Genomic DNA, 26,007 nt, shown 5'->3' on the forward strand with positions numbered 1-26,007 from the left:
GGGTAACTTGGGTACTGTTGCAAGCCTCAACTATTACAATCACGTGACTGCCCCAACCCTCACAGCTCTGGATTTGGCCGGCGGGGCCCAGAAGGACGGAACGCTAACGCCATTTCCGGTCCCTACATCAAGGCTTGAACGTCACTTCCTTAGCGATGCTCTTTAACCCTTGCCAGGCTCGCTTTCTGCATTGCAGTTTACAACACAGTCGTTGTAAAAATTTATGTTTACTTTAATCGCAAAAAGTTAATATTCAAGCGATCAGCTAACATTCAAGTCCATTAGACGCCGCGCGCCGCCATGGGGGAGGCGGGGCGGAGCTCGAGGTCACGTGTCTAGTCAGAACCGCCCCCCTGCAGCAGAAGACTTCTCCTCCCACGGTGACAGAGCGTCGGGGTCGGTGGTGGGAACAGTTTCTGCTCTTTCAAGCCCATCAGGTGAGCGGTGATCTTGTGACTGGGAGGGTTGGTAGAAGGGGTGGAGGCAAAAAAAGAAGGGAAGAGGATGAATGGCGGCCTTCACTGCTTGGGGCATCCTCTCCGCTGTCACCCCACACTGGCAAGGAGCTGAAGTCTCCGGATCTCCTGGCCCCCCGAGCCTTCTGTGGTCGCCCCTGGACGTAGGAGTTGAAAGGACCGTATTTCCCGAGGTTGAGAGTCAGTGCGGCCATTATGGTTCCCTGCTGAGCTCCTGGAGCCTTTGAAGCTCCAGGTGGTGGGAGTGCTTCAGCCATTCCTTGAGGTCTGCAGCAACTCCTAGGTCTCGGTCCTGAAAGCTCATTCTTTGGCCAGGGCACTCTTCGGGTGAGCAGAAAGGTAGGAAAAATCCCTGCAGGCAGAGGCGTTTCCAGTGAGACTGGATTGAGAGGGAATGTCACTGACAGAGCCCTCACTGCGGTCACTGAAAAGCTTCTTTCCAAATGGGCTTTCTCAATAATCCTAGGGGTTTTATCCGACATCCTTATAAGAGAAATTCTGTGGATCTTCACATGCTTCGAATGTGAAGAGGAAGTAGTGCTTTAACATTTTCTTCTCCAGAAAAGATAGTCGGAGAAATTAAAATGTACTGTCTTCAAAACAGCGTTGATAATGCAACAGCCTCGATTGAATGGGAGAGCGTTGAAAGATGGGTGTTGCCTGTGTCGTGATCTGCTAGAGGTTCAGGCTAGGTGATGGCAAAGGGACCAGGGTTTCCTGAAAAAGAAACGACTCTTGGGACACTGATTAGACTGGACATGTAATTCAACCAAGTTCGTTTGATCACGAATTAAAAGGCAACATTAAGTCAGGATACTGCTGACTTCATATTTTCTGCCTTTTGGGTCCTCTTTGCAATTCCTCCCTAAAATCCGTCTAAATTCCTAGGCAATTATTCTCTCTCTCTCTCTCTCTCTCACTCTCTCTCTCTCTCTCTCTATTTGTAGCGGGAATCGAACTGACAACCTTGCACTTTCCAGGCAGGATTTTATGCCACTGAGCTAAATCCCTGGTCCAAGGCAATAATTTTTTGACTAGCCTTCTGGTAAATTTGTGTTAAGCAGCACTTGTATTCCTCCTTAGCTTTTTTCATTTGTAAAACTCTAGGTGACCTCTTCTGATTTTGTAGAATAATATTTTGTGAAAATACAGAAATTGTTTTGCCTAGGTTTTTGCTCAGCCCAGTGTACTCACCTTTTATAGGTAACAGTGTAGCCAATGTTTTGACTCCAAACATTGTGCTGTAGGAAAGAATGTGTTGTAGTCTGGGGTTAAATTTAATATGCCAGCTTGCAGAGTTGTTTCTTTTAAATAGAAATTTGATTTTTAAAATTTAAATTACACATTTTTAAATTTGAAATATCATAGTCTCAGTTAAATCTTGTAGTTTTCTAGCCAGTATAATTGAGTAATCTAAAAAACTGGCTGATAAAATGAAAATAGAATCATTATCTTTGAGTAGCGAATGAGGCTGACTTGTTTTTCTGTGTCTTCCAAATTATAAAAATGAGTCTCATTTTGTTAAGGCTTGAAAGTTAAAACTCTAAGATAGTAGCAGTGTAACAAAGTAGAAAAATTAGCCTCTTGATACTCCTTAGAAGAAAACAAAACTTTAGTCTTGGTTTGCCGAAGTGATAAAGAAGATCACTATTGTCTTTCGTGGATTTGCAGTTTTACCAATTTGTGTTTGTGACCCATACTGGCACTCATCTATTGATAGTAACAGCCAGGCCTGTTACAGGTATATAGTATACAGTATTATAGTTTTATCCATGACTGTTCTCCACAGAGAGGATCTTCTGATCTCTAGAGGAAAGAAAAAAACAAGAAGTGTTGTTTCCTTGCCCAGGTTACCTCCTGTCAGACAAGGACAAATCACTAATGCTCTCAAAGTCCAAACCGGTTCCATCCAGGCCCACCAAAATGGATAAAAACACAGCTAAAAAGTATTGAGTACTAGACAGGCAAACGTCAGTAAGAAAGAGGTTGAATGAGTCTGCAGTTTTACTTCACAATTTTTCCAATTTTAGGGAACCGAGAAAGCAGTTCTTAGACCACTGATGGAAGTTTGGAAGATTAGCAGCAGGATTTGTAACTGAATTGCTGCAGATGTTGGATGTAAAAAAGAGGTTAAATATACACACAATTCATGTATAATATACAGAAATGACTTGAAACCTGTAAGATATTTCTTTTTTTTTTTTTTTTTTTAGACACAAATTCACTTTGTAGTCCATACTGGCCTTGAATTCACGGTGATCCTCCTACCTCAGTCTTCCAAGTGCAGGAATTACGAGCATGGGCCACCATGCGCAGCTTGGAAGACATTTCTGAGATTAGCTGTATCAGTTTTTTGAGTGTTAATGTAGAAATCTTAACATTTATTTGAGGAATTGTGCCATAGTCTACCTTTCAACAATACACAAAGGATCTTTTGATTTTTTTTTTTAGTTTTTGGTTAGGGCCTTAACATTTGTTATCTTACTCTGAGGTCTGGTTCTCACTCCCTTTATAGATTATCATTATTGAAACATCCAAGAATGTTTCTTTGTAGGGACACTCAGTCCTAAGGACTATTATATAATGCTTTCTATTCTTCCTTTGACTTCTAGCACACTGTTTGCTAGGCTTCTTAATAAACTGTAAAGCCCCTGGGAGTCCCAAGGAGCTTCTGTTCAAGAATGCTGCAGTACCTGGTATCAAATAAGTACTCAACAATAAAACAAGATTAAACCACTTTAGCACTTGTAGGTCATAGCTCCTTCTAAGGTTTTCCACTAAATATTAACTTTTTTTTTTTAAGTCAGTACTAGCTTTCCAAGTCATGATCAATAGAATAGACATAAACTAGGGCCAGGGATTTAGCTCAGCACCCTAAGTACCGGCCTGGCAAGCATGAGGTCACAAGTTCAATCGTGGTACCAAAAAAAAATAAAAGTAAAAAAACCGAGTGTCATAAAAAACTTAAAGTAAAAAAGGATAGACATAAACTTCATATGCACTGAACATGTTTACCAGTGGATATGGTAGTCATCCAGACCTGAGGGGGAAGGGAAGAAAAATGAGCTGCTGCCAGACTAAAATCCAGGATTTTTTTTGGGGGGGGAGGCTTTACTGAGGATTGAATCCTGACTTTGCACATGCTAAACAACTCCTCTACTACTGAGGTATATCCTCTACCCTTTTTAAAAAAATTTTTTTTTAAGGAAGAGTTTCACTAAGTTGCCTTAGCTGGACTGGAATTTGTAATCCTGCCTCAGCCTCCCCAGTAGTAGCAAAGATTATAGACCTGGCACTACACCCCACTGTCAAAAGATCTTCATTCATCACTGCTACCTTATTACGTGCTCCTAAAGTTGGGCGGTGGGGATTCAGTACTTAGAGACCTTCCTCTCAAGCATATTGTGAGTATCAGTGAAGAAAAAGTAGATAACTTATTTGAAAGTATTTACAAAACTAAATGGAAAGTGAATATAGAGCAGATAGTCCAGACTTTGCATAAATAGATTCCCAATCATAAAACACTGGGTTTAGGTTTAGCCCTTCCTCTTACCAACTGTGGGCCCTGGATACTTTATTCAAACAATATTAAATTTCCTCTCGTTTTAGTTTGTCCCAAAAGTGCTATTAAATTATCATGTACATTGTCCAGTGTTTATTTTGTAAAATATTTTTTATTTTAAAGAGAAAAAAAGTAAAATTCAAAGTAAGATATTAGAGGGTAACAATGGTTAATACATTGCATGTTGTTATCTTTAAATTAGTTACTCAGTGTACAAGATACCGATATTTAATTGTCCAAACAATATTAGCACAAACCTTTCTTTTCAATAAGCTAAGAAAAATTAGTAGTATAACTATCTTAACTATCATATATATTTATTTCTTTCAGCTTCTCATACTAGGGAGACAGAATAATATTTACACATGAGAGTCTGATATATTTTGCTCATGAGTATGGTCACTAGTTGCATCCATTTACCTACAAAAGTCCCAAGTTTATCCTTTATGGCTGAGTAATAGAACATAAAAATGCTACATCTTTTTTTTAATCTGTTCTTCAATTGATGAGTGTTTGGGTTGTTTCCAAGATTAGCTATTATAAATTGTGCTACTATAAACATAGGTGTGCATATATCTCTGTGGCATTACGTTTTTAATTCATCTGGGAAGACATCCATCGGAAATAGCCAGGTCAAATGGGACCTCCTATCCTAGTTTAATTGAGGAATCTCCACACTGATTTCCACAGGGGCTGCACCAGTCTGCATTCCCGCCCAACCATGGAAAAGGGTTCTTTCCATCTGAGATGGAATCTCGTGTTATTTTAGTTTGCTTCTCTCAAATGACCAGTGATGTTGAACATTTTTTTCATATTTTTATTTTCTGTTTATATTTCTTTATCTGAGAGGTTGGATTCGGTCTTTAAATTTGAGAACTTTTTTAAAAATCTTAATGTGTTTTCAATAGTAATCCTTTGAGGATTACTTGAAACATTTTTTCTTATATTGTGGGTTGTCTCTTCAATTGGTTGTTGGTTTTTCTTACTGTTTAGAAGCTTTTTAATAAGAAGAGATCCCTGTTGTTGATTCTTTGTGATAGTTCCTGTGCAGTTGGGATTTTGTTCGTAAAGTCTTAGCCTGTACCAATGTCTTGAAGAGTTTTACCTATTCTGTCTTACAGCAGATTTAATGTTTCTGTTTCATTCATAAAACTTTTATTATGGAAAAAGTTTATTAGGAGCTTTACTGATACTTGCGTTGATTTTATGTATAGTGAACTTCTGAAGGAGATTTAAGATAGCCTGCAAAATTGTCAAGTGCTTCTTTTTGAGCACTAGGTTTTATGTATGGAAAAATCAAGCCATTATGGGGTAGATGATGAAACAGGAAGATAAATACTTCTAACAAAGGTTTGTTTGTTTATTTATTTATTTTTGAGACAGAGTCTGTGTTGTCCAGACTTGCTTTGAACCCCAGATGTCCTGCTTCAGCCTCCAGGTAGCTAGGACTACAGTCTCTGGGCTTGCTTCTAACCAAGTTTCCAAAATAGATTTATGCATAGGTACTGACAAATAACAACACAAGGCCCTTGTTAATCGCAATGATTTAGTGTTTTCTTTATTTTCGTGTTTTGTTTTGTTTTGTTTTGTTTTTTTTAACTTGGGATCGAACTCACAACCTTGTGCTTGCGCTTGTGTAGGCAGCTTGTGCCAGTAAGCTAATCCCTTGGCCCCTGATTTCATGTTTTCTAAGGCTTTTTTCAAAGCTTGTGGTCATTAATATGTGGGATCAGTTAAATGACACAGTTCTTCTGTTTTGTAAATTTGTATTCCTCCAATGGATGGTAGAAATATATTAAAAATTTACAGACTCTAGGGCAGGGACTTTTGAGTTAGTGCAGAGTTTTAATTTCACTTTTCAAGAAACTTGATGTTTTTTATACCTTATTTTTATTCTCATATGCAGTAGGCAAAGGAATGTAGGGAGGAGTGAAGGCATAAAGTGAAACTTCTTTCTTCCTCATTGGGTGACTCATGAGGATTAGTGGTTTTGCAATAGAAGATATCAGTAAATTAAACAATAGGTATTCTTATGCTTTTGTATTTCACTTTAATCTTTAAAGATGTTACTCATTTGTTCTAAGGAAAGCTTTTTAAGCGATTATTGAATATTTTCCTTAATGTCAATTCTCTATTGTAATAAATGAAATGTAATTATGAATGGACTCATGTTTTAATAATATTGTTATAAATAGAATGTTTTCTAGTTAATTTCTATAGAGAATTGTAAAATTTGGCTATTCTTTTTTCCCTATGGTGAAATGAAAAGAAATCTGTTTTATGTGTTTTCTATATGTATAATATATGTAGTAAACGTGTATGTGTTCAGAGACAGCTGAAATGAAAGTATGTCTTCATAGAAACAGATTTGAGTGTTTTGCCTAAAATTATTAAAATAATCTTTACAAATGCTCTATGAATAAAATCATCTTTTTCTTTGTAGTTCTGTTACATTTTGCAATGATGATTAGCCATTTTAAGAAACTGATATGTCAAATATTTTTAAATTTGAATTCTTTCTCTTGATTTTTTTTTTTTTAAACTAGGGATCAAACTCATGACCTCAGGCTTGCCAGATAGGTGCATCCGCCACTGAGCTAAATCCCCAGCCCTTAAATTTAAATTCTTGTATCCTGTGTTTTAAATTCTTATTGCCTACACTTTTTTGCCATTATGTTTGGTATGACGATTAACTTACTACTTTTGGATCTTAATCTTATCTCTGGAAACTATTAATCTGTTTTTCTTTTCTTTTCTTTTTTTTGGTACTAGGAATTGAACTCATAACCTTGTGCTTGTCAGGCAGGCACTATGCCGCTGAGCCATGTCTCCAACCCTAGAAACTATTCTTTTGATGATAGCTTTTTAAAAATTAGGCCTACATCATTTGATGTTGTTTCTGAAAAGTAATTAAGCTCATTTCATTGAAAATAAAATGGTGTATGATATGATGCAGAATAGTTCCAGGTCATTTTAGTCATGAAAAATAGCCAATTTTAAAGTTTTGGTTTATTTTTTAGCTTAACTTTTTTTAAAAAAAAGTAAAGGTAAAGTGGAAAGACTAATTGGAAAATATCTGTCAAATTGGAAGAAAAGGTATGTATGTAGTTGTGATTATATATACAGAATGGAAGAAGTTGGAAGAAAATGCATCAGTATAGGTAAACAGCTCTAGACTTGGATTTTAAAGATTCAGAATGTTTTATGCCATCTATTATTTGAGTTTAATAATTTCTAGAATTTGCAAAAAATTCATTTGGAAAATTAAAGCGTTGAAATTCTTAATTACTTGATACTTTAAATGAATCATTTTAACTTACTGTATGCTATTTAATTTTTTAGGTATAGTTACATTTTTAGGCTTACGTGTATAAGAGCAGCAGAATTTTTTTTTTTTTTTTGTCTTTTTCATTTTTATCGGTACCAGGGATCGAACTCACGACCGCCTGCTTGCAAGGCAGGTGCTTATGCCGCTGAGCTAAATCCCCAGCCCCAGAGCAGCAGAATTTAAAAAGCAGGGATAGGCCAGTACATAAGCCCCTGCCTGGCAAGCGCAAGGTCATAAGTTTGATTCCTGGTACCCCCCTCCCCAAAAAAAGCAGAAATAAACCCCAGCATTAGGTAATTTACTATATAATAGTAGGGGAAAGGGATATATATATATATATATATATATATATATTTTTTTTTTTTTTTTTTTTTTAAATTCGGTCCCGGGGATCAAACTCACGACCATGCACTTGCAAGGCAGGCGCTTATGCCACTGAGCTAAATCCCCAGCCCCTCAGTATATTTTATATATATATATATATATATATATTTTTTTTTTTTAAAAAATATATATATAACTGATTTCATTTATCTGTCTAGAAGAAAATGAACTGAGCCATTACTTTGCAACACATGTAAAAACCTATTTTAAATTGATTAAAGGGAAGCATAAATGTTATTAATTACATACATGTTCTTTATTGTATGTTGTACAGACTGCTTTTGAAGTCACATAAGATATACTATAAAATAATAAAAAAATAATTTTGGAGCACATAAAGAGACAAGCAAGAGGTAATGTCACAGATACTAGCACCAGCCACTGTGGAGTTTCCAGTTCCCAGTGGTGTAATTTTGGGGCAGTTACATTAAGTTGAATGAGGAGCACATATGAAAATATGATAAAAATGATATACTACATTCAGACATTTCAGCTTTTTCTTACTGTCCCCGTACTGTTCTTTTCTTTTCATGTATTATCTACAAATAATAATACCTCCTCTACTATTTTGGGCCTCTCTTTTTTAGCTTTACAGTGTTAACTTGGAGGTCTGTACAGTGATACAGTTCAAGTTTCCTGATAGTTTTTAGTGATAGTTAAGTATTCATTTGTACTAATGTATCATGTCAGAGGAAACATACATGAAAAGCTTACTGCTGATTCTGTCATTTTTCTTAGTACTTTGTAGTATTTATTCATGGAAAGCTTCCTACAACCTCATAACATAGTTGCTATTTTTAAGATAATAGAGTAATTTTGAGGCATCTTAAGGCTGGTTAAATGTCCTGAAATGTAACACAGCTAGTAACTGGGAAGAATCAGGGACTCTTGTTACCAGAGGTTGCTGTCTTCATGCTTTCAGACTTACAGCTCCTCATGCTACCACGTGTTACTGCTACTCTCTATACTAGTGGACATGCCAGTCTTTTGCATGGGAAAAAAAAAGTAGGTAGTGAGTAGTTTGTTCATAGAACATTTTGTACACACACAGTAAATTCCTGAAAATGAAATTGCTTGATCAAAGTATTTTGACGTTTGGAATCTGTTGACAACTTGTTCTCCAATTTAGTGATACACAGAAGTTCAGCTTTGTACTTAGTAATTTGCTAACATCTGCTATCTTCATCTAGTTTGAGTGAAGACTGAATAGCTGAATCCTTTTAACGTGTAGCATTTCTGAACTATGGGTGATCATCTATCATATGATAACATGAGTTACCGATCAGTTAAAAATAGCAAGGTAAAAATATCTGACCTTAGTATTTTAAGTAACCTTCTACCTACAACTTGAAATGTTTCTTACATGATTTATACAATGAAATTCTATCCATTGAAGTGTGACTGTATCAGGGTTAATAAAAAAATACAGTGAGTGCCTGAGTAATTTTGGGGGAAGAGAGTTCTTAAAGTAAGTCATTGTCATTGATCCATATCAAAATACTGCCCTTTGCTTCAAATGCTTACCTTATTGTGCTGAAGCAGTTCTGGAAGTCCTTTTTTGTGAGTCTCTTTATGATGTGTGATTAAAAAATGGGATGAATGCTTCTGCTGAGCACATCCATCAGAAAAGCAGGCTCATAAAACCATCACACAGTATGTCCTCATCTAAAATACGCTGAAGGAGTCAGACACCATGCGACTTCTGGTCTTCCTCAAAATTAAAATGACCATGAAAGCTAAGCTTTTTGAATCCATTCAGAATATTCAGGCAATCATGACAGCACAACTGAAGACAAAAGAGGCCTTATAAACTTCTTCAGAAAGTGGCAAGAATGATAGGATAGTGCCTTCAAAAAAGGAGGTCTGTTTTGAGGGAAATTAATGGCAGTATGTCTTAAACACTTTTTTTTTGGTACTGGGGATCGAACTCACGACCGTGCGCTTGCAAGGCAGGCACTTATGCCGCTGAGCTAAATCCCCAGCCTCTTATAAACACTTTTTTAGATCACATCTTATATATTATTGAAATAGTGAAATACTATAATTGACAACTATTGTGGGAGTTGTTGACTTTACTTGCCAGAACAATTGTGTAAGAAATTTCACATAAATAAACACTGCCAATTAATATGACTATGAGGGTGATCAATAGCTAAATATAGGAATAACTATATCCCTTCTTGTGAAGAAGAGCTTTGTAGCCATGTATGAGTCTCAGTGTTAGATAATGCAAAATTAGACAGTAAGAGGCTTTTTTTCAGATAACTTACAAAATCCACAAATTATTTTAAGTGTAACACATTTCTGTTCTGTGTTTTATTTTATTTGTTTCAAGAAAGGACAACATATCTCTTATCATGAATCTAAAAAACTGACACCTAATTGTTCAGTGTGACCCAAGGCAGACACTGAAAACTACAGAATCTGCTCAGATCTTAGCTTAGTACATTACAGAATTTGAATGTGGATTCATAATGCCTGCTATTGTTCAGTGTAGGGTGTGTGCGTGTGTGTGTGTGTGTGTGTGTGTGTGTGTGTGTGTGTTTTAAAAGATATCAGCCTCCAAAAGACACTCTGATGTTAAGGAGAATTAGGAGGTAGCTATCAATAGACATAAATCAGACTTCCAGTAACAATTTTTTTATTGTAAACAAATTCTCAAAGGAGGGTGGTGTGAAACACAGAATGTAACTTTCCCTCTCTCCATTCTCCAAATAAGCCATTGAACCGTATCAACTTTGATATCTAAAATACTAGAGCTTAACTTGAGTCTTAGAACACAAACTCCTATGTCTCATGCCACAAGTGTTTGAAGGTAAGTTAAGATTTTTCTAAATCTTTACCCAAGATACTATAACCTGATATGCTATTAAACCCTATTCTGGAAATACAGAAGAATACGTATGTAGATGTGCATCTGACTTCTGTGTTTCTGAACTATTAAGGAAATGTGGAAATTCCCAGGATTCATGTGGAAATTTCCAGGATTCACTGAACTTCATGGGACAAGAAGGTGCCCACACAAGTTTAGCAGGATCCGCCTGTACTCATAACAGACAAACCAGTTTGGTTAACTGTTCACCTGTTCCTTCATCATGTTCTCAAGGTTAAAAGGTTTTACCAGGTTCTCATAGGTCATGTAGTTCTTTTCTATGTAGTTGACAAGTAAAACAAGAATAAATGTGTTGTGTAAACAGTGTGTCTTTAAAAGACTCATGATGCCAATATGTTGCACTTTAAAAAAATTACTGTTACTGAAGTATAAGGGAGAGACCTTGCATGTATTTTAAAAGTATGACTGGAAAGTTTTGACATATGTATATATGCACCCATGAAACCATCACTACAATCAATATATCCATATTGAACATAGCTATTATTCCTAAAGGCAGTTTTCTCTTGCCTCTGTCTAGTTCCTTCCGCAACCCATCTGTAAACAACCACCACAAGTCTGTTTTCTGTCACATGAGATAAATAATTTGCAAATAAATAAATGCATCAAAGAGTAGAGTCATTATTTTATAATACAAATATAACAATTTTTTTTTTTTTGGTTTTCCTTTCACTTGGGTTATTTTGAGATTCTTTCAGGTTATATGTTATCAGGGATTCCTTTCATTGTTATTATTGCATTTATAGGTATGTAACAGTTGGTTTGTCTACTCACCTGTCCATGAGTATATCGTTTACATTTCTTCCATTTAGCTATTATAAATAAAGCAACTGAATATCCATATAGAAGTCTTTGAACATTAGCTTTGATTTCTCATGGGTAAATACCAAGGATTAGAATGACTTGAGTGGTAAATGTCTATTTAACTTTTTAAGAAACTGTTAAACTGTTCAAAAGTGGCTGTGCCATTTCACATTCCTGCCCACAGTATACGAGAGTTCTAGTTGTTTTAAATGCTTAGCAATACTTCAATGTCTTAGAATTGTAGTCGTTGTAGTATAGCTCTTTGATGAAGTACCTGTTCAACACTTCTGCCTATTTTAATGGGTTTATTTTGTTGTTGAGTGTGATTTATATTTTTAGAACATAGATCTTTTATTAGATATAAACGATTTGTAAGTATTTCTCCCTAGTCAGAAACTTGGTTTTTTGTTCTACCACTGTCTTTTGAAAGTGAAGCTTTATGTTTTCATGAAGTTAATATATCAATTTCTTCTTTCATGGATTTTTCTTTAGTGTTGTATCTAATAAATTTATTTAATTCAAAGGGTTTATAGGTTTGGCATGTAGATCTATCCATTTTTGGTTATTTTTGTATACTGTGAGATACGGATTAAAGTTTTATTTTGTTTCTGTATTTATGTCTTCTCTGTTGAAAAGATGTTACACTTTCTCCACTGAATTTCCGTTATACTTTTGTCAAGTCAGTTATCCATATGTGTCAATGTATGTAATCTTTTTGGGCTAATAATTGTAAAATTTTAAATATTAGGCAGAATAACTTTAAGTTAGACTTTCTCTGTTCATTGTAGACTTACTTAGTGGTTAGCATTCATAACATTAAACAAAATGTAGATTTCTTGTCCTCTGAATTGAAAATCTTTGTGGACTTTTACATGGGGTATGTATTTCAATCCAGGCTGCAAAGTATTTTTCAACCCACAGTAGGCAGCATGTGTTCCTCTTTTATCCTTACTTTATGCTTTAAGTCACATTTTCATTGCAGAGATGTTATGAATTTGTGAGTTGGAGGTAAACCTATTTATGGTGACAGTTCCTTTTAAATAGTATTGGGTTCCTCTTAAATAGTATTTGGTTAGAATAGTATTGGGTTAATGTGCCCTTACAGTTTATAACCTTTCTTTCTCTTGTATTCCACCCACATGAGATAAATAATTTGCAAATAAATAAATGCATCGGAGAGTAGAGTCATTATTTTATAATACAAATATAACAACATTTTTATAGCAACATTGTTGATACTCTTTTGTATATCTTTTATGTACATTAGTCTCAAATACCTTTATTGCTAATATTGGCTGTGTTAGTTTGTTTTTTTTTTTTTTTTTTTTTTTTGTCTTTTTCCTTTTTATCGTTACCAGGGATCGAACTCATGACTGCTTGCTTGCAAGGCAGGCGCTTATGCCGCTGAGCTAAATCCCCAGCCCCGGCTGTGTTAGTTTTTATCTTGTTTTATTTTTGTGATGTTGAGGTTCACTAAAACTTTTTACGCTTCAGTTTATCAAGTTTTATGAGAAATAATAATAAGAGGAATTTCTCCCTCAGTAGTTGTTTCAGCTAGCTTCATTATCAATATTCTATTAATTAGAAAAATTCCACTATGATTCCATTTCTGATAGTAGCAAAATTATATCGCATCTGTTTTCATTATTATCTACCCTCCTTTCTCTGACAGAGTTTTTTAAAATTAAGTTTATTCATACGTTTTAAGTATGCATAATGAGCACATTCATCTTGGGAATCTGTAACTGTTTATGTCTTGATTCTTTTTCCCCCACTCCCCTACCCTCCCTTCAGCTCCTCTTTTAACAGGATTTACTGTGTAGTCTACACTGACCCTGAACTCATGATCCACCCGCCTCAACCTCCAAAGTGCTGGGGTTACAGGCATGTGCTACTGTACTCAGTGCTTTTCATTAATATTCTTATTAGCTCCAAATATGCCGATTTTCCTTTTGGACACAGCCATTTATTTTGCAGTTACATTGCTACTTTACCTTGTTTGGCTAAGCAGTCAATTATATTTGTGTTATAAAACGAGCCATTCATAAAATACATAAAACAAAGCCTTCTCCCTCCCTCCCTGGCTTCCTTGCTTCCATTTTTGTGGTACTGGAGATCACACTTTAGACCTTGCACATGCTAGGCAAAAGCTCTATCAGTGACCTGCGTCACTCGCTCTAAATGCTCTTCATAAATTGTATTTTTTGGCTGGACATGGTATTGGTCAGAACAGCCTCATGAGACTTTCAAAACAAGAGCAAAACAAAAAAACAGATAATTTAGGAACAATCAGTTCTTGGTGTTCTGCTGACTCTTAAGTAATATATTGTGTTATTTTTTTTCTTTTCCCCTTTGTTTCCATATTATCCATTGTTATTCTAACATAGGGTCAGTGAACAGTAGAAAAGCCCTGTCCCTGCTGTTTTTTATTCACTGTGGATGCTACCCCAAATTACCATAACTATGTGTTTCCAACAACATTGGTTTCTCAGGATGGCTACCACCATTCCTGTGTAGCATGCAGATGACCAAATCTTAAAGGATAGTGGTGTTTTAAAAGAATAAGAAAATTATACTCAGAAGTTCCCAGATGTTGTAGTCAGGATTTTCAAGGAAAAAAATTTTAGGATGCATAAAATTATTACTTTTGGCTTTTTTTGAGACAAGGTCTCCCTGTACAGTTCAGGCTGTCCTTGGGCCTCACTTTGTAGCCCAGGCTGATCTTGAATTTGCCACAATCTGCCTGCCTCAGCCTCCCAAGTGCCGGGATTACAGGAGTGCGCCGCCACACCCGGGTTAAAATTATTTTATAATAATCACCCTGAGTCAAAATGCAAAAGAGTACCTGCACTCTAGATACCCAAAGAATCCAACTGAAGGGCCTGGATCTCATGGCAATGTTCTGCATGAGTCCAGCTGAAGACCTAGAACCCATGACAGTGTCTCATGCAAGGCTTCATGGATCTGCACTGGGAAAGCCCAAAAGTCGGCCGTGGAAGCTGGAAAGTCTGTGCCAGTGGAATAAAGATTTGTGCCAGCAGGCTGAGGAGTGTGCACAGGAGCCAGGAAGCAATGCTCAGAGTAAGGACCAGAGCTCTCCTGAAAAGTACCACAGCCATCCTCAGCAACAATGAGGTCCCAAGCCTCTCTGACAAGAACAGCCCACTTCATATCAGGAAAGCTAGTGCAGTAAGCTTCTCCAGGAGAACCAACAGCACCATCTCTTCCTCTTCAGTTCTCCTTTTTATGTTGTTGGGAGCAGTCCTCCACACCCAGCACCACACTGATTCAGTTCAGCTGGGTGTTACAAGTTACCCACACCGTATGTTTTTCCTTACCTCTTATTCGTGAAAATAATTATGCTGGTCAAACACGCTTATTTCCAAACTAGTCATGGTGGCAGAACTGGATTTACCATGATAGTCTTTTGCAAAGTTTAAACAAAGTATACATAGTAAAATAAACTTGCCACATAAACCTTCCTGTTAGAGTTGCTGAGTAGACTAAATGAAGTGAACAATAAAGTGGTTTACAAGATCATTAGCTCATAGTACTCTGTTAGTATACTAAAGTAATGTTATCAGCTGTAATTTTATCTATTTTTTAACTTCTGACCAAGCATAAAAATATTAAACATTAGGATTTCTTTATGAAGCTAAATTGTGTATGATGATAAGAAGATAGACATTAACTACCCTGGTTGGCTTATTATACATCATATGTATATATATATATATATATATATATACACACACACACATATATATATCACTGTATTCCATACATTTGTACAATTAATAAGTATTTGATTGTAAGCTACTAGTTTTATCTTTCAAAAAAGGTAATTTCTTTTTTTTTTTTTTTATTTAAGAGGAAAAAGAGAAAAACACAAAACAAACAAACAAAAAAAAACATAACAGTAAGAAATCACCTGTTAGTATATTACATATTATCATCTTGAAAATAGTTCCTCAAATCACAGTATCAAAGAATACAAGGTGGACATTCAAACAGGGAGACTGCAAACAGCTGTGTTCAATGATCCAAAAACATTGATACAGTCAGCTATTTAACACCCCTAAACACACTTGCTGTTATATCCGTTAGAGCTCTTTTTCTTTTTCTTTTTTTTTCCCTCTCTAAAAAAGGTAATTTCTAAAGATAGTCTTTAATGAATTAGATACCATGTACTTTTTCAAATTCATGTTAAAATATTACCTCAGGACCAGGGATTTAGCTCAGTGGCATAAGTGCCTGCCTTGCCAAGCGCATGGTCCAGAGTTTGATGCCTGGTACCAAAAAAATACATATATATTACTTTATTACTATTAAAGTGACCCAGAATTTTGTATGTGAAGAAATACTTCCTTGGAACTTTGGTATTTTTTATTATTTATTTATTTATTTATTTATTGTCTTTTTGAGACAGGGTCTCACTATGCAGTTCAGGCTGGCCTTGGGCTTACTTTGTAGCCCAGGCTGATCTCAAACTGATAACAACCCTCCTGTCTCTGTTGGAATTATAGGTGTGCACCACTAGCCTGGTTTAACCTTGGTATTTTTTATAATCTTTTCTCTTTTTATCCCAATATCCGTGTCATCCAAGTCTCTAGTAGTAAAAAGAATTATTTCTGGGATGATGAAATTACTAGTTACGTAGTGCATTCACCAGTAGTAATTTGGAGTTAATCTTACATGATGGCAAGGAAAAAGCAGTGGGCTATGGTGTTATTTGCAGTGTTCCGAAGTGCCTTTGGGAGAGGGACTGATGACTCATTAGCTCAGATGGTGCCTGTACTGCCTTCTGGATTTTTCCTTTTCTACAGCAGGGTTGTGTGTGTGTACGTGATCTTTTACAAATATGGGGGAGAACTCTGTGATTTGTGACAGAAATCTTAGTTGTAAATTGCATTTACTTTTTATTAAGCAATCTAGGAATCAAATAAAGGCAAATTTTTTATATAATCAGAGTTGATTTTTTTCTATGAATGCAGCTATGTGAACCACATTTCATGAGAGTGTATAGTAAATATTTTTTAAATGATTGAGGACAGCAATAATATGTTAATTGTATTAGGCAGGAGTTATTAGGTATCCTATAAGGCTATTGTTTGTAGGATTAAATCATATCATAGTTCAGACCTTATAGAGATTTGGGATATGTTAAGTTTTAATATAATCTGATTTGCTTATTGAAAGTCAATGTTAGGAAGTTTTAAAATATTTTTCTAAAGACTATGCTTTTTTCACATGATTACATAAGCATTTTTTTTTTTTTTTTTTTGTCTTTTTTCCTTTTTATCGGTACCAGGGATCGAGCTCATGACTGCCTGCTTGCAAGGCAGGTGCTTATGCCGCTGAGCTAAATCCCCAGCCCCTGGGGGATTTTATTTAAGCATTTTATTTAAGGTTTTTTATTTTAAAGAAAAAAACAAAAATCAAGAAGCAAACAAGACAACAAAAGCAAAATGATGACAACAACAGAAAAACAATGGCAATATTACATAAGCATTTAAAGATGAAACAGATATTAGCAGATTGGGGAGGAAAGTTGTGTTTTGTTTTACTTTGTTTTGAAGACAGGCTGATACTGAACTCGATAGTCCAAGCTGGCATTGTGCTTGGAACAGTTTTCTTGTTTCTGACTCTCAAGTACTGGGATTTAGGCATGTGTCACCATGCCTGGCAGTGGCAGCAAGTTAGTTTTATTTTGACTTTTTTCAAAAGATAGTAAGGAAAGATTGGTAATAAATTATTATATGAGTGTAATTCTTACATTGGTATGTTTATCCCCATAGAGTCAGCAAAACAGTTACAACGTGTCTGCCTGATGAATAATTTTTATTTTTTAGAAAGGAAACACTATTTTCTTAGTAATAAAACAATTTTATATGTGATAGAGTGCAAAACTTGCTTGGGTTTAAGAGCATCCCAAGAAATTTCCTTGCTTACAGACTACTGTGGCATTCTGTTCTTGTCCTTATTGTCCAGATTCTGAAATGTTAGGAGATGGTTGGAAATTTATGTTTTTCAGTGTTTACTGGTTTTTCTGTAATTTAGGGGTTTTGGTGGAAAAACTTGAGATGAATATATAATAGGAACTGCTGTATCAGTGCTGTGGGAATGACAGATTTCAGTGTTTTAAGATGACCAGTGTCTTGGTTAGTTCTTTGTTGGTAACAAAATACCTCATACCCACAAGTTCAACAAGGAAAGGTTTATTTCAGTTCAGTTTGTAGAGGTTTCAGTCTGTAGTTAGCTGGCTCCCAGGAAGGGCAGTGTGGTGGGGAGCATCACAGAGCAGAAACAATTTAGGGTATGGCAGGCAGACAGCCGCAACAGCAAGCCTCCCTTTCCCTCTTATTCTATGCAGGCTACCAGTCTTTTGGGTGGTACCACACACTCTTAATCCCAGTATCACACCCTTCATCCACAGTCACACACTCTAGATCCAGCCACCTCTTTAAGACCCTGCCTTTGAGCATATGAGTCTTTGGTGAGGGGTGCAGGGCACCTAGGTATAAGCCTTAAGTTGTTACTTTGATCTGATTCTAGAACTTTCTTGTAGTGTTGAACTGGTAAGAGGTTGGAGCTTGAAACTCCTGGACCTAAGGACATATTTTGCCAACTCTGTCATAAAATCATGCTTTAAAAACCAAATAGACTGTAACTCCACTGTTATATTACTAACGGGTTTATCTAAGGTTTATGCTGAAAGATAAAGAGATAAGTTCCCTCTAGGAACAAAGGCTTTTTTGGGAGGAGCCTGACTTTTTGGGGTGCTGTCCTCACAGCTCCTTTGGAGCCTGACTTTTGACAGTCAAAACCAGTTGATTTCACAGAACATTGCCTGTAACTTGCTTTCTAAAGTTGCTTCTATATTCTCTTCCTTTTACAGAACAACTGATTAAGAGAGAACAGGAAATAATAAAACAAAATATAGGCCAAAATTTGTAATGATTCAAGGCTGAAGGTAACTTTTGGTTACCCAGGAAGTGATTTGCCTCTTTGTTCTTTATTTTAATATTTTGACATATCCAAAAGCAGATGTCAAGAGAAAGTTTGTTGCAAAAAAAAAAAAATATGTATTAGGGTCAGTATATGAGAAAGGAAGTGAATGGAAGCAGAGTTGGACAGAAGTAGCAGTCAGAATGAAATGCAACCTTGACAAGACCTCAGCAGACCCAGGGGGAGATTTCTAGTCTTATTTGTGAGAAGATCCTGCATCTGTCTGCCTGTGAGATGCCTGAGCCTTATGCTCTCTGTTCAGTTAGTTACCAGAAGCAGGTTGCTATATGAAGGCCGTGCATGTCTGCATCTGAGGCTCTTTTTTTTTAATGGAAAAAGTAAAATTTCATAACAAAATAATAGGAGAATAACAATAGTTAATACATTACATGTTATTATCTTTAAAGTAGTTGCTCAGGGTGAGGCTGACTCTTAAAGGGCAGACAGTTGTTTGTGAACCCCCACTCCCTGTCCTTCCTGATGTTACTACCTCTTCTGGGCATACTGCTATTGCCCATTTGACCATTTCTGTTCATGCTTCTGTAGTAGGACTGGAGGATTGTACAGAAGACATAACAGCAAATTTGCTAACTTGCTTACATTTTTTTTAATTGATGCTTCCTGAAATCCTAGCACCTTCAAGACTGAGGCAGGAGGATCATTAATTTGAGGCTATCCAGGACTCCATAATGAGATCCCGGGAGAGCCAGATGGGGGGATATATTTTTTTTTTTTCTTTTGGCAAAAAAGAAACAATTTGGTAGAAAAAGCAACTGCACAGAGTGATAGTTTTGAGAAAAGAGTAGTTCTGAGATCATCTGATATGACTGCCATTTTAAAGCAAAGGTTACTATACTAGCCTCTTATATATAGGATTGTTTTTATATAAATAATCAAATTCACCTTAGTTCAGGATTTAGACAAATACAATACTTAAAATACAATAGACTTTGGAACCTGGCTGCCTAGGTGCAAATCCTACCTCTACTACTTACCAGTTTTGTGATCTTGGGTGAAACACTCCATTTGTTAGTTTTCCAGTTTGTAAAACTGAGGCCGTCTTAGGGGATTTGAAGTTACTCAGTAGCTGCTAGCTTAACCATATTTTTCTATGCTCTCACAAAACTTAATATTCTAGGGAGGACAAGCAGTCATAGATAAATTTTAAAAAATTATATTTCAGTGTGAGTGCTGTAAAGAAAAACTGGGCAAGAATTGAGAGTGATAATAAGAAAACTATTAACGACTGTTTTTTGTGATGGAATCATTTGGGTAAATATGAATGAAAAGAAAAAAAAAGCCACAGAAAGACCTAAGGATATAACAAGTATCTCAGGAGCACAGATATAAAAGTTCATTTGGCAGTAACAGGTTAAAATTTAAGCATGTATCAAAAGTGGATAAAAGTGTTTGAAATTTTACACTTTAAAAACTGGTGTTTTCATAATTGTCTTATTCTGAAACGTAATAAGGGCTCAATTTGTTTATTTTAAGACAAGCTCTTGCTGTGTATTTCAAACTGGTTTACTATGTAGCCCAGATTGACCTTGAACTCATATCTATCTTCCTGCCTCGGCCCTCACAGGCATGCAGTAGGAGCCAATTGTGTGATATTTTTGTAACAACTTCTTTGCATATGATACAGTGGAGTTCAGAAAACTAAATTGTTCATGATAATTTTTCCTCTTAATGTTGATTTTTTTTAAAATGCAGATTCATCAAATTTATGAATGGTAAAATCATCTCTAGGTGAATTTGTAGAATTAGCACTTAGACACGTGACTCTGCTACTAGTTTAATGTAACAATTTATAATCTTTGCTGTCTTTGGCTTTAGTTAAATAATATTTGCATAAATGCTGGATGTGGTGATGCACACATCCAGCACTGAAGTATCCTGATGCAGGAGGATCACAAGCTCAAGTCCCACCTGGGCAACCAAGTCAGATTATGTCACAAATAAAATGTAGAAAGGGCTGGAGATGTAACTCAGTGTCAGAATATTCCATGGGTTTGCTTCCCGGTACCAAAAACAAAACCACACATACATACATACATACATACATACATATATATCCCTAAAAACTTGAAGAAGTTGAAAACTATAGAATCATCAAAATTCTCATGGTGTCTATTTAGGACTATCCAGCTGAGTGATAAACCCCACAAGACCCTGAATCATGACCAAGCTCATTTGTTTCCCATTAATCATTGTTCATATATTTGGAAGCCTGTACTGTTCAATTTTAAAGGGGCAGTATGTTAATAGTTACTTTAAAAAATCAGAATGAACCCCATTTTGCCTCATGAACTGTTGAGGACACCTTCTTGCACCCAATAGATTTGAAACACCTTGTAGGGAACCTTTAATGTGTACTCTAATGCCTCCTGGTTCCCATCTTCAAGTCTCAGTTTAAATTACTTGTATCCTGGCCAAGTTTGATAACTTTGCTTTTTTAACTCATGTTGTGGGATTCCTGTGAGAGCACATGTGTCAGTGTATTGAAACTACTCATTTGTGTTTTTATCCCACCATGCCAGAAGATGATTAGAGGAAAGATTGTATCTTAATTCCATTACATTTTCTACCTATGTTATAGTAGCAGGGATATCATTGAAGCTTTAAAAATCCATTGGTTTTAGAAAATTAATTTATAGTGAGTCATATCTGTGAAAAACAGTAAGTGCCTGGATTTGTTTCACTTAACAAGATAATGCATTAGACACTTTGTAGAAATTGGACAATTTTAGCTTATATTAACAATAAAATAGTACTCATCAGAATTCCTTTTCTGTTAGGCATCCTGTTAAGTGCCTTTACCACAACCCCATTAGATTTTATGGTGAAATTGAGGGCCAAAAGATCTAAGAATTTTTATTTTGTTTGCTCTGTTTTAAAAGAAATACAGTGTCATAAAATGCTTCCAGTTAGGGTAGCCTAGGCCCCAGCTTGTAGGGAGTGAGAGATCTGAGCTGCATTGCCCTTTGAGGGACAGTGAAAGACATTGAGGAGGATTTCCCTAGAGAGAGAATTTGGCTATCAAATTTGTAAACTACCTGACCAAAAGACAGAAGTTATAGGGAAGAAGAATTAAATTGTCATGGGCTAAACTCTGTTTAAGAGATTTCTAAAAGTATAATGGCTTTTTCAAAATTGAGGCCCCATTCAGATAATAGTAGTGCTGATGAAAATTTTTGAGTATTTTACATTTTACAAGGAGCATTTAAACAAATTTGTAATATAACCGCATCTCTGGAGTAAGTGGTAGCATTATTCTTATTTGTCAAATGAAGAATTTACAATATTTTGATTTGTTGAGAGGATCTGCAACATGTAATGGGTAGAGCTTTACTGGATCCCCAGTCTCCTGACTCATGATCTCATGCTGTTTTCCCTTTAATAAGCAGATGATTGTGTATCATGAATGAAATAAAGGAAAAGGAAGTTAAACAGTATGATTGCTTGTCAAGTGCTCTCTGATTTTGATTTTCTAAGACTGAAATTCAGCTTATTAGCGTGTTTACTACTTCTTCAAAGACTTTTCCCAAACTCACTTCCTAACTACACATGTATCTTAAAATTTTGTTCTTTTTCCCCCATTATTTTTTCTAGTGGTTTCTAGAAAATTGATCTTTCTCTTCTAATCGTTTTCTGTATGTTAAAGAGGTTAAAAGAAAACAAAACAGTAAAAACAATTAAAATGATACATATTTCAAAACAAGATGAGAGAATTAACATATTGTTTCCTTCGAAATAGTTGCTCAGATTCTTTTAATCTTTTTTAATCCGACACTTTTTTTACTCAATGTCTTCCTCATCTCTGAGAAGCCAAAAAGTCTAATAAACCAATTTTTACTTTATTTCCTTTTTTGACCTTCCTTCAACTTAATTTTTTTATCAAGAGTAATTGCTGAAAACTACGTTGTTTTTATTCAAAGTGTATTATTTAGGTTATTCTTGAGCATTGTGTGAACTTGGACAAATAGTTAATGATATGTACTCACCAGTATAGTAGCATACAGTTTCACTGGTCTAAAATCTGCGTATTCATTCCTCCCTCATAACTTCTGATAGTCATTGATGGATGGATGGATGGATTTTGGTTTTGTGAAACTGGGATTGAACAGAGGGCCTTTGTACTAATCCCCATCACCACCTTTTTTGGTTGTTTGTTTGTTTGTTTTTAATCCGTACCAGGGATTGAACTGATGACTGCTTGCTCATGACTGCTTGCAAGGCAAGGCGCTTATGCTGCTGAGCTAAATCCCCAGCCCCTTGTTTTGTTGTTTAAGATAGGGTCCCACTAAGTTTCCCAGTGTTTCTGCAGCCTTCCAGAATGCTGTGATTGTGAGCATGTGCCACATGCCTGGTTCCACTCATCTTTTACTATTTCTGTACTCTTCCTGTAATCCTTCAGTCCCTCCCTGTTAGCCTAATAGCCCACATCTGACAACACTAAGTAACTCAAACTAGAACTTTACTGTTAGTGTCTTCATTGTTAATTGCCCTCCCAAGTTTTTGGTGTCATGTCTAGTGGATTATAAATTATTTTTCATGAAATGTATAATAATCCTTCAGTGGCTCCAAAAAAGACTGAAAAACACTCCTCAATCCTGCCTTAGTTAATTGCCAAAGTTAAGAATTTACTTTTCTTTTCTGTATTTTTATCTAGACTTGACTGTCTCACAGTTTTCTAGCCATCTGTTCACTGTATATGATTCATCCACCATGATCTACACTTCTCCCACATTCTCCAGTTTTGAGTCAGTTTCTCGATTTTGTTTTATTGTATAGTGTAAAGCCAGCAAAAGCTCCATGAGAATAGTTGTATATTATTTAAGTCACAACTCATTTCTTAAGCTGTCAGAGTGCCTTTCCCATGGGAGGAGTGCAGTAAACATTTAATGAAATTGAATCCTTTTGACATTCAAGCCTTAGCTAGCTTTTTCAACTTCTAACCCTTCCAGTGCATTGCCTCTCCTATCGTCTGTTGGAGTGATTGCACTCCATTTTTTCTCTTAATAGTTTTCCTTCAATCTTCCTACTGTTTCATTTATAGGATAAAATACACTTTCCTGGAGTCTATTATCAATTTTCTGTTTGAACTTAAATATTTCATACAGTTTTAGAGATTTGAATGTTCTTAAAACTATTTTGTGTTCTTCTTTAAAAAAAGAGAGAAAAATGCTGTCAGATAAGTGGTTTTTTGGTTTGTTTTTGTTTTTGATACTGGGGATTGAACTCATGACCTGGCGCTTGCCAGGCAGGCACTTATGCCCTTATGCCGCTGAGCTAAATCCCTAGCCCCTCAGGTAAGTATTAAAGATGAATAAATAAATAACTTTCATTGTATTTATTTTTTTTCAGTGCTAGAGAGCAAACCCACAACCTTATATGTACTAGACAAGCACTCTATTATTGAGCTACATCCCCAGCTCCATAAAAATCATTTAAAATAAAATATATAATTTGTTACATTGTGGAATGTATAGTGGTAAAAAAAATAGCTAAGAATAAAGTATTTCATGATCTAAATAAGTGGACAGAGGAACCTCAGGAAGAAAGTGATGTTAAAATAAAGATGACAGGAAAAAACCTATATGAATAATGTGCATGTGTTTTGGGGATGTGGCAGAGTTCAGTGTGTATATGGAAGATAGCACAGTAGTTGGAAAAGAAGTCAGATAATTAGGGAAGAGGAGGGTTTTGTAGGACTGGTTTAGTCATTGGAAAGGTTTTATCATTTTTGCTATACTCTTTGGGATTTAACCAAATTTTAAGAATTTGATATTACATTTTACTTTGAAAAGATATCGTTAACTAAAAGTAAACCAAAAATAAAAGTTGGGTGCTTGATATTGATTCTTTTAGGATTTATAACTTAATTTTTAAATCTTTTTTTCTTTCTTATTTTTAAATCATAGGTAAATTAACACTATGGATTTCTCCAAGCTACCCAAAATACTTGATGAAGAGAGAGAGAGCACATTTGGTTATGTGCATGGGGTCTCAGGACCCGGTAAGTAACACATAATCATCTAAAGAGTAAGAATGCTTAACTATGAATGTCTTTTCAAGATTTTTTGGTAGAAATACAACTGGTTTGTGTTCATCACATACATTCTGTTTGCCCTTAAAAGATCTCATAGTGGCTTTTATGATCTCCATCCTAAGGGCTTATCTAGTATTGCTTATGTAAATTTGATAGTTATTGAGATGCTACTTTGTGGTATCCTGTTTATGTTATTTAAATGTATTACCAATTCTCAGTATTTTACCTATACATATGTATTAATTTTTTTTGATAAATTTGAAGGAAAAATTTTAATATATAAAGCTTTGCAGAGAATAGACATTCAGTTAATACCATTGTGGTTTGAACTTTGGTAGTTATCTTGAGAGCATTTCTTAAGTGCTATCAACTTTTGCTAGTTGTGTTTATAAATCCTTCTGAATGGCAGGTTTGAACACAGTGTCACATAACTAGCTATCTGTAAAGAAGATATGTTATGACCTAATAGATATTAATAGTGGAATGTGACAAAATTTGGAGTTCTATGTTTTAAATAATAAATCTCCTTTCATTGGTCATTTGTTCTAAAGCATTCTCTAAGCAAAAGGCAGTTTCACAATTTCTCTAAGTAGCACCTGCTCATTGACTTATTATTGTTAGTGCCATGAAAATCCATTCTTCTTTAAATCTTTATCAATCTTGTATGATAGTCTTTCTTTCTCTAGTCACAGTGGAAGTGATAGTATTTTTTGGTGCTTAGACAAATGAAGACTTAATCAGTTTGCTTCTTTTTTCTTCTCCAAGAACTTGTTTGAATTTGAGCTCCCTTGCCCGTAATAAAAAGATAATAACTTTTATTCATTTCACTATTTAAAATCTTTTTGCCATTGAGAGAAACAAGTTTCCCTTTGGTGATCATAGGGTTCTTTAGGACAGATAGGCTAAAAGCAGAACTTCTAGAGAAAAGGACAGAGAATAGCACTGAAGAGTATAGGTGAAAACATTCCACAGAAATGTGCAATAAACTCCTGGAGCCAATTTTTAATTCTTAATTACTTAATAATCAAGAAATGGCATCAATTTTTGTGTATAATATATGATTTAAAATTTTTTTATCTGTTATATTTCAGTCCATCATACATTTTCTTATATACCAGATATAGAAGTAAACATTTAAGAAATGAGTAAATCTTTGTTTTGGTAACAGTTTACTTAAATATCAATAATTTAGATTCCACGGATACACTATATTGCCTGTTATATAGTTATAAATAGTTGTATCTACTCTTAGGCATTTTAAAAATGTGACAATCTTACTTGCTTACTAAGCAACATGTTCCAAAATCTTCAGTTTTAATTCTGGCTCAGTAGAGGTTCTTAACTGGAACTTTATCCAGTAGTAGTTTCTGGTAGTAGTCATCTACTTTTTTTTTTTTTGTACAGGGACTCAAACTCAGGGCTTTGTGCTTGCCAGACAGTGCCACTGCCCTACATCTGCCATTCAGTAAAAATATTTCTAGTTGCATTTGTGAGTCTTCC

The 26,007-nt window shown here is 35.4% G+C and overlaps 1 protein-coding gene across 2 annotated transcripts in view; it reads left to right on the forward strand.

Moving 5' to 3' along the window:
- Nucleotides 1-265: 265 nt before the first annotated feature.
- Atp6v1a (ATPase H+ transporting V1 subunit A) overlaps nt 266-26,007 on the forward strand; it is a 54,191-nt gene continuing 28,449 nt past the window's right edge. The window contains exons 1-2 of one of the 2 annotated variants that reach the window (XM_003469209.5): nt 266-437; nt 24,380-24,474. In XM_003469209.5, coding sequence (XP_003469257.1) covers nt 24,393-24,474 — 82 coding nt within the window. In that variant the 5' untranslated portion in view covers nt 266-437; nt 24,380-24,392. Of the gene's footprint in view, nt 438-644; nt 816-24,379; nt 24,475-26,007 lie in introns of those variants that run through there. The other variant, XM_063224992.1, reaches the window with a different exon arrangement.

This window comes from Cavia porcellus, unplaced genomic scaffold, assembly GCF_034190915.1.
Source record: "Cavia porcellus strain 051 isolate PalLab524CR breed Dunkin Hartley unplaced genomic scaffold, mCavPor4.1 scaffold_15, whole genome shotgun sequence".
In the NCBI taxonomy this organism is placed as follows: Eukaryota; Metazoa; Chordata; class Mammalia; order Rodentia; family Caviidae; genus Cavia; species Cavia porcellus.